The sequence below is a fragment of the Haliotis rubra genome, unplaced genomic scaffold (assembly GCF_003918875.1).
Source record: "Haliotis rubra isolate DU_JTF1 unplaced genomic scaffold, ASM391887v1 Scf1668, whole genome shotgun sequence".
Classification (NCBI taxonomy): Eukaryota; Metazoa; Mollusca; class Gastropoda; order Lepetellida; family Haliotidae; genus Haliotis; species Haliotis rubra.
The window spans coordinates 44,712-56,995 of NW_025765634.1; the positions used below are offsets into that span (position 1 = coordinate 44,712).

Genomic DNA, 12,284 nt, shown 5'->3' on the forward strand with positions numbered 1-12,284 from the left:
TGTATACCTGTGGAGCGTTGGGATATTACACATATTTAGACAATGTACACAAGAACAAGTGAATGTTTTCAAGAGTAAGTGAAACACAGCCATTGAAAAACTTGCACTAGCTCACACTAGCTGAGGCCTCAGACCACAATTACTCTCCTATCTACAGTGCCCTCTGATAAATATTGATGTAGGCTTTTCTAATCTCAATTGCACACCAACTTGCCACTTGTAAATTATGACAAGTAATTGCCACATGTGAAAATCAATTGCAACCAACATACAGGGCTACAGAAATTGTATGTGTGATTGAGATATGCACTCGCTTGTGTTCATCTCAATTGGGAATTTACAGGTGAGTAACCAAACACATTGTACTCACCTCAATCAAATCTCAATGGGGTACTTTGCCATTTTTCATTGATTGTAAAAATAAATGAAAGTTTAAAAGTTAGTGTTTGTTATTTACACCTACATTCGATATGTAATATGACACATGATAAGAAAGACTGCAAGTTGCCAAGCATATGTGCTGAAATAGAACCTGTCTGTGTAAATGAGTTATTTGATCTATCCACTGGTGCGCAAGATAAGACTCCACATTTGTGTGTGTATGCATGTAAGAAAACATTTACTGAATATGTACACAAATTCAAGAGTACTTGTACTCAATAAACTTCATGGGAGTTGACTTTTCACGAATATTTGCGTGATTTAGGCAGATATGCATCTTATCTGTGACTACGAACATGGACTTTTAGAAACCAAGCTCAGTTAATGTTTCTAATAAGCTATGAACTTGTGGGTACATGTCAATATTAATCATAACGATTTATATTTCGAGTGTGAGGCATTCATAAATGAATGGAAATTACTTAAATTCGACACAAAACCATATATTTGTTTGGATTTTTGCTTTCTTTAGAGTACGTTTACGCTATCGGTAAAGCTTACGACCAAACCGGAAGTTGGCCCGTGTATATTTTTACACGCTCTGCGCATGCGCACAGCGAGCCTAAAATTAATGTGAAACCAACCATATGAAGCCAATACACAAAACTTGGACTTGATGAGTTTCAATACTGCCGATAACCTACATCCAGGAAATAAAAAGGATTCAGTAAATACGTTTGAACGCAGGTGTGCAGTTATAGCTTGAACGGGTTTATATAATCGTTAAAACGATATAGGTAATGTGCGTGAAATACCAAGCCCTCGTGAATGCATAACCAAACCATAGGACTAGGTGAAATAAATAAATTCAAAGTGACAGTAGACATTCTTACATAATAGCATCCAGACAAGAAAGCCAAAGGAAACATATGACATAATAACAATACCTTTTTGGAGAGAAAATCCCACAGAAAATGGGCCGAGTGTTCACCCGTGATGAGACGAACCATGTTGGTCAGCCATTTGCAGTGAGGGGAGGCCTGCCGCATTGAACTGTGGGTAGGAGCGTGGGAGCGAGTGATCACGATTGCATTGTGGGAAGAGTTACCTCCCCTCTCATTGCAAATGGTGGACACACAGGTGCGCGTATTTTCACGAGTGGACGCTTCACCCATTTTCTGAGGCAATTTATCTCACACGAGGTACTGTTGTTATGTGATATTTTATGGGTTTTTAGTGTACATGTGATAATCAGAACATGGCAGCTGTCACAGTGTTTGGCGGGGAGCTAGTCCAATGGTAATGTAAACGATTGAGGGCTGGTTATTTCGCGGGCTTTCCGATATCGTTTCAACGAAAATATAAACCCTTTTTGCACAACGCCGTTCGAACGTATTTACTTATGCCTCTTCATTTCGTGGATGTAGACCATAGGCATTATTGAAACTGTTTAAGTGCTGAGCTGGATATCGGCTATACAAATGTTAGTATGTATGTATTGTTTTCATGTGTTTTGGCCTCACTCTGCGCATGCGTAGAGCGAGTAGACGCTTTGGTGTAAAATACTGTCACGTTCTTTTTATGGTTTACACAACGTTTCTGGGCTGTTGCCCCTTCCTCAGGTGGATGACGATGGATACACATGTAGAAGGGACAAGGAATACCCAAGAAACGTTGTGCAAACCATAAAGAAGAACTTGACACTCCCATTTTTTATTATACTTGAATACCAACTTCTACATGCCTCCCAAGAACATTATCAATAACAATGTACAATATCCAAGCCATTTCCAAAGGGTATAGAGCTAAGTTTTTGAAGTATTCAATACTGAGTGAGATCCGAGGCATGTAATATGTTGACTGGAGCCAGCCTGCATAGTGGGTATAACTACATCACCAACATTCTTTTGCCCCAAAGACAACCAGTGGCCGACTACATGTCGGCACCGACCTAATTCACATTCATCATCACAACATCAGCTATTTATGCCACATCAGAAAATGCACCTATCTAAATAACCTGTGTTCTCAGTACCACACTAAGTGGACTGTGTTAACAGGGTTTTGTGTAAAGGCCATGTACCATACAGATATTGCCTTTTGAAATGCGATTTGTACAAGAACAAAGGCAAAGTACTTGAAACACGTTATACGATAGAATATACTGAACCTTTTTTCATCTATCCTTATGTTCACCACAGTGCCAGTTGTATGTCAAACAACACATATTCACAACGCAGTGTTCCAGCAATTTTGATTCAATGCAACTTAAAGTTACACAATGTTGGCCATTAGCAATGACATATCCTTGTTCAGCATATCACTGCACATGTACAGTAGTGTGAATGGCAATGTCCATGTTTTTGCTGAAACATCACACAGGATCTAATTCACCCTTTCATCTAATAGGCTAGCACTATAAAACCAGCTTAAATCTGGGCTAGTTCAAGCAGGCGTGCACATACACACGCATGCACGTCGTCATATGAGCGAAATATTCTCAAGCACGACGTAAAACCCAATTTCACCTCACCTCACGTCACCTTTCATCTAAAAATCAGAAACAAATGAATTACAGTATAAACAAGAATTTAGTCAATTAAGAAATAAATATAATACATATAAATCCTTATTTACAGATGGGTCAAAGGATGGTGGCGCAGTGGCATGTGCCACTGTCATTGGATCCCGAACAATATCTTCTCGAATACCAAATAACAGCTCTATATTCACAGCAGAAGCAAACGCCATCTTAACAGCTCTTAAATATATTAATAAACACTGTAAATATAAACAATATATCATCTTTTCAGATTCTCTTTCGTGTCTTCAGGCTATTAAAAATGTCTCTTGCAAACATTCACTTTTATTAGAAATTATTGAATTGTACAATGAACTTGCTACTGGCCAATGCAACATTGTCTTTTGTTGGTTACCCAGCCACGTTGGCATTTCTGGGAATACAATGGCCGATCTTGCTGCTAAGGCAGCACTCAACAAATTTGTGACACCACTTCTAATTCCATACTCTGATTACAAAGCCAGCATTAGAACATACATCCGCGATGTGATGCAGAAGAAGTGGGACACCCAAGTAGGTATTAATAAATTACATGGAATAAAACCCTACATTGGTTACACTTACTTGGGTTGTCAGTTCAGATTTGAAGAGGTCGTTATGCGACGATGTCGCATTGGCCATACCAGATATACTCATGAATATTTATTGAAAGGCGAAGATCCTCCGTTTTGTATCCCTTGTGATGAAAGGATCACAGTCAAGCATGTCTTGCTTGACTGCATTGAATATTCCATCACAAGGGATATGTATTTCAAATCCAAAACTCTGAAGGATCTTTTTCATAATGTCAGTTCTCATTTAATTCTTGCATTGTTAAAAAAATTAGATTTGTTGAGTGATTTGTAAATAGATATATATTTTATTATTGGTAGTTTAGATTAGCAACTGAGATTGTTAGTGGCTGTATCCTCAAAGGGGGTTGAGGTATTGTAAAATTATTGTCCTCCTGAGAGGGTACGTAAGTCCCAAAACATTTAGTCAATCTAAGTGTACCTGCTTTTTAATCGTAGAATAAGTGTGTTTTTAATTTATGGCTAGATTTCTCTTCTGTCGCCAATGGCTGAAGGGATGGTGTAAATACAACTAGGGTCCATGCAGGTAGCAAAAGTAATGTAAGTGCCCATGGTTCCTAGTATGGTGATCTACCTTCAGTTGCTGGCGATCTATAGCCCGTTTTTATATTGTATTGTCTTCGTAAATAAAATAGTTTTACATGTTCATGCTAGTTTTAGACTCCATCTGTGATACTCTAGTTATTTTACAGTCTTTCGCTGACTGATTCTTTAGCAACTTTAACTTATTATTTATATAAAACATTTCTCGTCACGATATGGCTGAAATATTGCCGATGTGACGTGAAATAATAACTCACTCACTTCATCTAATAGTACACACTTTGTCTCTGTGCTAACATTTCAAATTTTCACGACCAGTGAAGATGCCGGGGTACAATAGGTCTTCCGCAATCCATGCTTGCCATAGAAGGCGACTATGCTTGTGGTAAGAGGCGACTAACGGGATAGGGGGGTTAGGCTCGCTGACTTGGTTGACACATGTCATAAGTTCCCAATTGCACAGATTGATGTCCGTGCTGTTTATCACTGGACTGTCTGGTGCAGACTGGATTATTTACAGGCCGCCACCATATAGCTGGAATATTGCTGAGTGCGGCGTAAAACTATACTCACTCAAATGTTCACACATTATGCTGTATGTTTCCCTGTAATCGTACCTGTACTTCATGGTAGGCAGCTTCCTGGTGCATTTTTTTAACTCACTTCCTAATGCTAATTGAAATGGGTGATGTTGTTGCAGCCGGGTGATACCCGCCACCACCACCAGCTGTGACACACTGCCATCTCTCCCAGATCAGTACTGGCCCCACCTGCATCTCTTGTCGCTGTAGCTCAGGGGGATGGCTCACCCTGCTCAAGGTGAGATACTGTGAATTGTTGCCATGGTGCCTGCATAGAGCATCAGGAGTTAAGCCTGTGAAATGTTGACAAGGCTGTAGCAGTGATGTTTCTTGACAAGGTCACAATACGTGCCATAGATTCCCTGAGCATGACTACATAATAAGTTTATGAACTGAACCAAATGCTTCATTAAAGTCATACACATGTACAGTGGCTTTTTACATAACAACTTCACAGATATTTAAATGTTTAATACCATGGTGATACACATTACTTCTTGATGCATATGTGATAACTATGCAACGTGGCATAACTATACTGCAAGCAAACACATCAAAGGTATTAAATATTATTTAATGATAAATATAGTTGAAAGTAAATGGGTACATACCAGGTTGGTATTACCTGAGCTTCTGCTTTGAAAGCATAGGTGACACTGCTTGTGTTTTTGTGATGTGCAGGATGTAGAAATGTGTATGCACCTGGTATTTGCAACACATGATTAAAACAGTAACTACGCTAAGAGCTACATACAACCACATCTAACCACACATACATACACACACATTGATGTATGGTAGGGATAATAATGCTAACAGCAAGAATGCTGTAATATAATAGGATTGTGGAAAGTAAGGTTATTGTCTCATATTGTACTTTAATGACATATAAGTACATTGATGTGTAGTATTTCTGACGTATAGAATGACATAATGTAGCACTCAAACAACTCACTGTTATGTATGTCAAAACCTAACCTTAACACCAACCTAACTGACTGTACTGGGAGCTAACCTTCAAATAAGTACAGTTTGAGAACTCACTTTCATTCGAGTTCTAGTATTATACAATGATAGACTCTTGTAGAGGGTCAGAATGAGGTGGATATTGTTCTTCTCAGGTCAATAAAAACCTATATCGACCTTTACAAGAGGATAATTGTTTCAGTAATACCACCTACATACTAAACACTAATAGCAGTAACATAGCTCACTATACTGTCAGCAGTGTAGGAAAGATAGCCCGTCCCAACGTCCGAGACGGGTGAATTTTGTGGAGGACAGGTTAAAAAAACATATGGTCCGTCCTCATGTCGGTCAGTTTTAGCAAACCAATGACATAATAATTATTATATTATTACCTTTTTGAATATTTACTGCCAAAGGATACTAGAATAATTAGATGATTCCACTAGGAGAGATTTAACAGCCCAAGCTCTGTGTGTGAATATTATATTATAGCTTAAAATAAAACAAACCAGTTTTAAGTGTTAAAATGTTTTTTTATTTATGTTTGGAGTACAGGCTAGATTTTGGCAGGACTGGTGAAAAATTTGACCAGCCAGTCCTGTGGACAGGCTAGATTTTCTACATTTTTCCTACACTGCTGTCAGTTACCATGTTTACACATAACAGACAGTTCAACATTGAACATACTTTAAACCATAGCCAATATAACCTTCAACTATCAAATGCACACATAAAACCACAATAAATATACACAGATGACCGGAGATTACTAACCTTGTATACATGGAAATCAGTGCAGATACCCATATACCTAGATCTGTTTGAATTTGCGCAAAACAAATCGTGCGCACTGAGAACATATGACACTAACCAAGACACAAGATGCAATTAACCTTGAAATACCTTCATACCTTATATGCTTGCATGATGACCAAACAAATATGCACACTAGCCCAAGGTTTATGGTCATGCTTAGGGAGTGATAAAAGCAAGTAGTGTAAATGAGTAGTACTGACACAGATTAATGTTAAGATTAGATGGATGTTTAGATGGCTTATGTTGAATGTTGAGTGTTGACTATGAACATATTTCATACAATGCAGGGTTCGAAATGCCCTATGTATTAGTGTGCTATGGCACAGTAAATATCGAAATGGCACAGATAAAAAATGTTCTTAGTGCTCTTATGGCACGCCTAATTTTTTAGAGACATAGCACACCTGTAGTCATTTAATTCCCAAACAAAACACTTCTGCAAATGACAAACAAGCAAAAACATTTATTGACTTTTACGCCCCGGAAATTACTGGAATTATGATAGATGATGTAAAGAAATATGGTTGCTTTTCCCTTGAGAATGTTGTGAGTACTGATAGTTCGGTTAGTGAAGAGAAAATTGTGTATGTTCCATATATTGACAAAAGTGAACCTTTCACACCATTCCTAGCTATTAAAGGTGATGGGAAAGCAGAACAAATGTAACATAAGAAAGCCATCTTAAGCAGAAGACATATCAGTGAAAACCGAAAACTGGTTACATTTGTTGTTTTCTGACAATAAATTCCAAAAGATCATCATCCTTGCTACAGTCATTGTGTTTCTAAAAACATGTGGGCACACTTGATTTCTGAAACGCACACCTAAAATATTTACTGGTGCCCTAAGGCACACTTAGAAAAACTAGGATTTCTATCCCTGCAATGGTAACATATAGCTTATTCAATCATATTGTGTATCTCATCAAAATATAACCGACAACTTCAAACATTTACATGTTTGTTCACAAAACTACGTACCTTTGTATTTATAATTCTTAACTATATACAACACAAATTTGACTGTGCAGCATTATGAATGGGTTTAATGTGAGTTGCTCTGTACATCACATGTATGTAACCACCAAGTCATCCATAACACAATTCATGGAGTGACAAAGTGAAATGTATTACCCCCTCCTGGCAACTACCAGTGTCTGATATAACCTATATTACACTGCCTGAAATGGAATTTCATAAACATTGGCAGTTTCTATCAAATGAACATTACTGGTTGTGTGAACTGTGCAACCAAAGATACTGATAAATGGTAATAAACCCAAAATGCATCGTCAATCTAAACACCCATTAAGCACTGAATCCAATGTGAAAAATCATGTCAACTGCAGCATTTTTGCCAAGCTGACAATTGGGTCTCTCTCTAACCTTGGCACTTGAAACTGATATATTCTCCCGCAGTAGTACTTTTAGCAATGAGGGCTTATCCTTTTGCGATGAAGGCGTCATCAAGGATGAAATACGTTTCTGAACAATGGTAACCTAAGAGATTTAAGGTATGGCAAGAACATGTAGCAGAGGTATAGGTAAAATATGATAGTGGGCAGTTATGTCTGGTTTATTCCCTTTCCACCGTATGGGAAAGTTCACTCGTGAAACAACTGTAGCAGGGTGGCAATGACAACACGCAAAGTGATTGCAGGGCTGTAAGTTTATGTACAAGTGGCTTGAACATTTCAGTGTACACGATAAACCCTGAAACAATTGTGTCAACAAGATAAGGTCAATGTTAAGCATGTTTACACCTGAACCTACATTTACATCTATTTATAATTATTCATTATTAATGCTACAGAGCTTGAATGCATGAGCGCCGACAATGTTATCTGTGCATTAAGGCATTACAGAAATAGAATAATGGCTGAGGCATTGGACTTTACAAAGATCAGTGGCGATAACTCATGACATGACTTAAACAAAACCTTAAATGATATCGGCGGCAATGGCTGCACAGCATACTCGACTTACCTCAGGAGGTTAACATCAAGGAACGACGATTATTTATGTTAGAATGATATATATTCATGATATAAACGGTATTGTACGAGACATCACACACCGTATGTTTGGCACATTTGCCCGTGTTTATGCCTGGCTTTCACAGCAGACGATGGAATAATGTGTGCTGGAAATAATAAAGATTGTGATGAAAACCAAACCGATTCAGTATAAAGTGACCATGCAGACATAACAATAAGCATGGAAAGATATGTTTTATACACTGTAAAACCTTACATTGAGATACTTTGCCATTGTTTGTGCAACATGAGATAAAAATAATCAACATTCATACACAAATCATACTCACAATCCCTTGCTTTATAGTTATTTAATGTTATTTATGTTTAAGAGAGAATATATGATACACATTAAAATAGAAGCTTTGCGTGTACCCGCTTGATGATGACATCACACGCTAACTACCCTGACAGCGGTAATTACCTTTATTTGATATATGTTATGTCTTTAATATTACTTATTGATTTATTGCTAAATTAGACATGCATAAACATTATTTAAGATAAGTTAGTTTACTAATCTGATGAGAATTAGTTTGTGTTTGTGCGTCTGTCACACAAGGTTTGTGAGTTGTGTAAGGATGCAAGGTGTTCAGGCATAGAAAAATCATGCAGGTTTGAACAGACTGATGGTAATGTGTTGTCACAGTTGAGTAGACACTTTTGATTGTATTATTACAACTAGGCGATTAACTATTTGAACTGTTTCAGTGCCGATATGAGCTTAAATCAAGAAAGTTACTTAAAATACATGAATTATTAATTATATAACTTCAGTGACTGTAGTGAGTTGAAACAAAGCTATATATTAGAGATAGAGAATTAAGGAGTATTTACAATACTGTTACCTGAGGGTGTCAGGGTGTTATACCCTTCTCCCTAGGCAATTTGTCTTGCCACTCTGGTTCCGGGGATGATGTAGCTAAGATCGATAGTCAAAGATAAGTCCAGTATGGTGTTCAGGTCCATTTATTTTGGAATGAATTCTTCACAAAGGTACTCAGAAACTACCTAATTCTCCTGAATTACACACACCATTATTTCACAAACTTTCTGGAAGAACTTGTTGGTTTCTTGCACAACTCCTAAAGTTACAATTTCATCTGAGCCATTTCCTCAATATACAGAGAGAACCTCTCAAGTCAATGGTGGGCCCAGAGTATCTTCTCTTCCCCTCGAAATGTGTGAAAAGCCTTCTTTGACAATTTTAAGCTCCTCTCCACCCCCAGAAATGATGTACTACCTCATACAAAAATGACTTGTATACAATCTTAATAATTAGTTACTTTCATTAGTGCCTTTCGGAGACTTTATTTGGTACCATCAAATTCTTCCATTGATAAAATGACATTGCTACTTATCCTTAAGCCATACATCAACCAAACCATGACATATCTAACTAATATTTCAGACTGGTAGGTGCCAGAAGATACTTAATGAAATGATTTCAGATACTATGCATGCCCCTTTATTGACAAACTGACCAAACTGACCATCTGTATCCCAAATGTCCATCCACCCAATTGTGTAGAAACACCAGTTTAAACCTTTCACCCTCATTGATGTCAATTCAGAGAAATTGTTATTCCCCCAAGAAAAGTGAATCAATAACAGTTCGGTTAGCTTGGTCAATACACTTTCCCAGTACATTCACCCTTCTTAACTTGACTTCTAATTTTCCTTAAATATATATAAAATGTATATAATGTTTTCAACTCTAAATATCCTATCCTGGTTATAATACTTACAAACTAACTGGCACAAACCAATCATAACACTCGGACATACCAAGTATGTCCATGCCACACAACCATGCATCCCGCTTAACAGGTACATTTATTTCTGAAGATGCATGTGACCCGTGAAGGTGCCGGGTAGAAAAAGCCTTCAGCAACCAATGCTTGCTATAAAAGGCGACTATGCTTATATTAAGAGGCGACTATGGGGATCGGGTGGACAGTCTCGATGACTTGGTTGACACATGTCATAGGTACCCAATTGCACAGATCGAAACTCATGCTGTTTGTCACTGGATTGTCTGGTCCAGACTCGATTATTTACAGACCGCTGCCATATAGCTGGAATATTGCTGAGTGTGGCGTAAAACTCACTCACTCACTGAAGATACATGTTCTGCTATCTAAACACTTTGAGAAAGGTGTGAGGTGTGTATTACCTCAGCAGTTTTATCTGCTTGATATTAGTTGTAGGATGGTTATAATGCTAGGTTCAGGATGAAATGACAGGGGTATAGCTTACTCATAGCACTAGTCCTTACAGCGTAGCACTAATAAACTCACAACTGTATCAGTTCATTAGTATTTTAAATTGTACTTTTCAGACATGGATTCCTTAGAAGAGAAGATTGATTACCTATATGACAACGCCTTCACTAGTGAAGAGGCAAAGGACATGGTAGAACAGCTCCGGTCAGAGGCCAAAGAGCTCAGGGATAAACTTGAAAAGACAGTTGAACGGCATGAAACTACAGAAAAGGTCTACATACAAGAGACAATTGAAGCGCATATGCAAACTCTCAGAGAGGAAGTAAAAGACATGCTCTCAGAACATGAAACAGAGTACAGCAAGAAAGTTATGGAGAAAGTTGATAGTTGGGAGAGCAATCTCCCACAAGCAGTGTCAACAATCATCAGCAAGGGGGTGATGACCTTCACACCCAAGCATGAAACAGCTGATGATATTTCTAAAGAAGCCGAGGAACCTGTGCCCTCATGTTCACAGGTGGATGTCGTTGCAAAAGCCGAGGACATTGAACAAATAGTGACAGAGGCTGAGGTGCATAAAGAACCTTCCAAAGACAATGAATATCGTACTGGTGCCAGAAAGAAGAAGTTGGCGCTTAGAAAGGCGCGCATCGATTGGTCAACACACAAGGCTGCTGAACACTTCATAAAGAAAATGTGCAGGAACCATAATTTCAGTAAGTCGGCCACTTTGAAGAAAACCGTATGGGTGGAAGGACTGAAAGCCAACCAGTGGACAGACACCGAAGACTGGAAGTCTTCGGTTGGTTACAAAATTGACTCCTTCTACAAATTGTTCCACGTCATGTCTAAGCCAACCACTCCGTGAACAAACTATTTGCCTCAGCAATTTGTTGTATTCGTGAAGATTCCAGAGGGTGGTTGTTTATTTGTGTACTGTTAGGGGGTATGTCATAACTTAGCAGGTAAGGCTTAGCGTTAGTACTGGGTGTCTAGGGTACCACTGCATAGTATCTATACATGGAAGGAATAAGTTAATATGGTGTAAGTTGTATTGTATTAGGTTTATAGGTGAGTGAAAAATGAGGGTGTAATGGATGTATGAGGTATGATGTGTATGGGTGGAATATGTAAGTTAGTGTGGTAAAGGGCATAAAATTACAGGGTGGGAGATGTAACAGTTAAGTGCAAGTAGGTGTATATGAGGATATGTGATAGTATGGGATAGTGTTTACTGCCTAGTCATGTTATTTTTACTGCAGGGCTCTATTTAAGAGATTTTAACCTACTTGCACCAGGTGCAACCTAAGATAAGAAGCTAGTTGCACTAGTCAAATTCCAGTTGGCATGTTTTTATTGCAATATGTAATATAAGAAATATGCTATTGAATTATTTAGATGTTTTATTCAGAAGTTCATACACTCAAAAAATGACTTGCGCCTGGTGCAAGTTATACTAATAACTAGGTTGCACTTTGTAATGTTAGGTTGCAACGGTGCAAGTAGCAAAGCACTAAATCGAGCCCTGTACTGGCATCATGTTGTACGTAGTTTTAGAAGTTATTTTATATATACACTTTC

General features: G+C 38.1%; 1 protein-coding gene across 1 annotated transcript; it reads left to right on the plus strand.

Moving 5' to 3' along the window:
- Positions 1-1,500: 1,500 nt before the first annotated feature.
- Positions 1,501-11,827, plus strand: LOC124272133. Its single transcript, XM_046707282.1, has 3 exons — positions 1,501-1,583; positions 4,778-4,896; positions 10,820-11,827. Exons 2-3 carry the CDS (start codon positions 4,878-4,880, stop codon positions 11,569-11,571), a joined length of 771 nt encoding a protein of 256 aa, XP_046563238.1. The 5' UTR covers positions 1,501-1,583; positions 4,778-4,877; the 3' UTR covers positions 11,572-11,827.
- Positions 11,828-12,284: the final 457 nt, after the last annotated feature.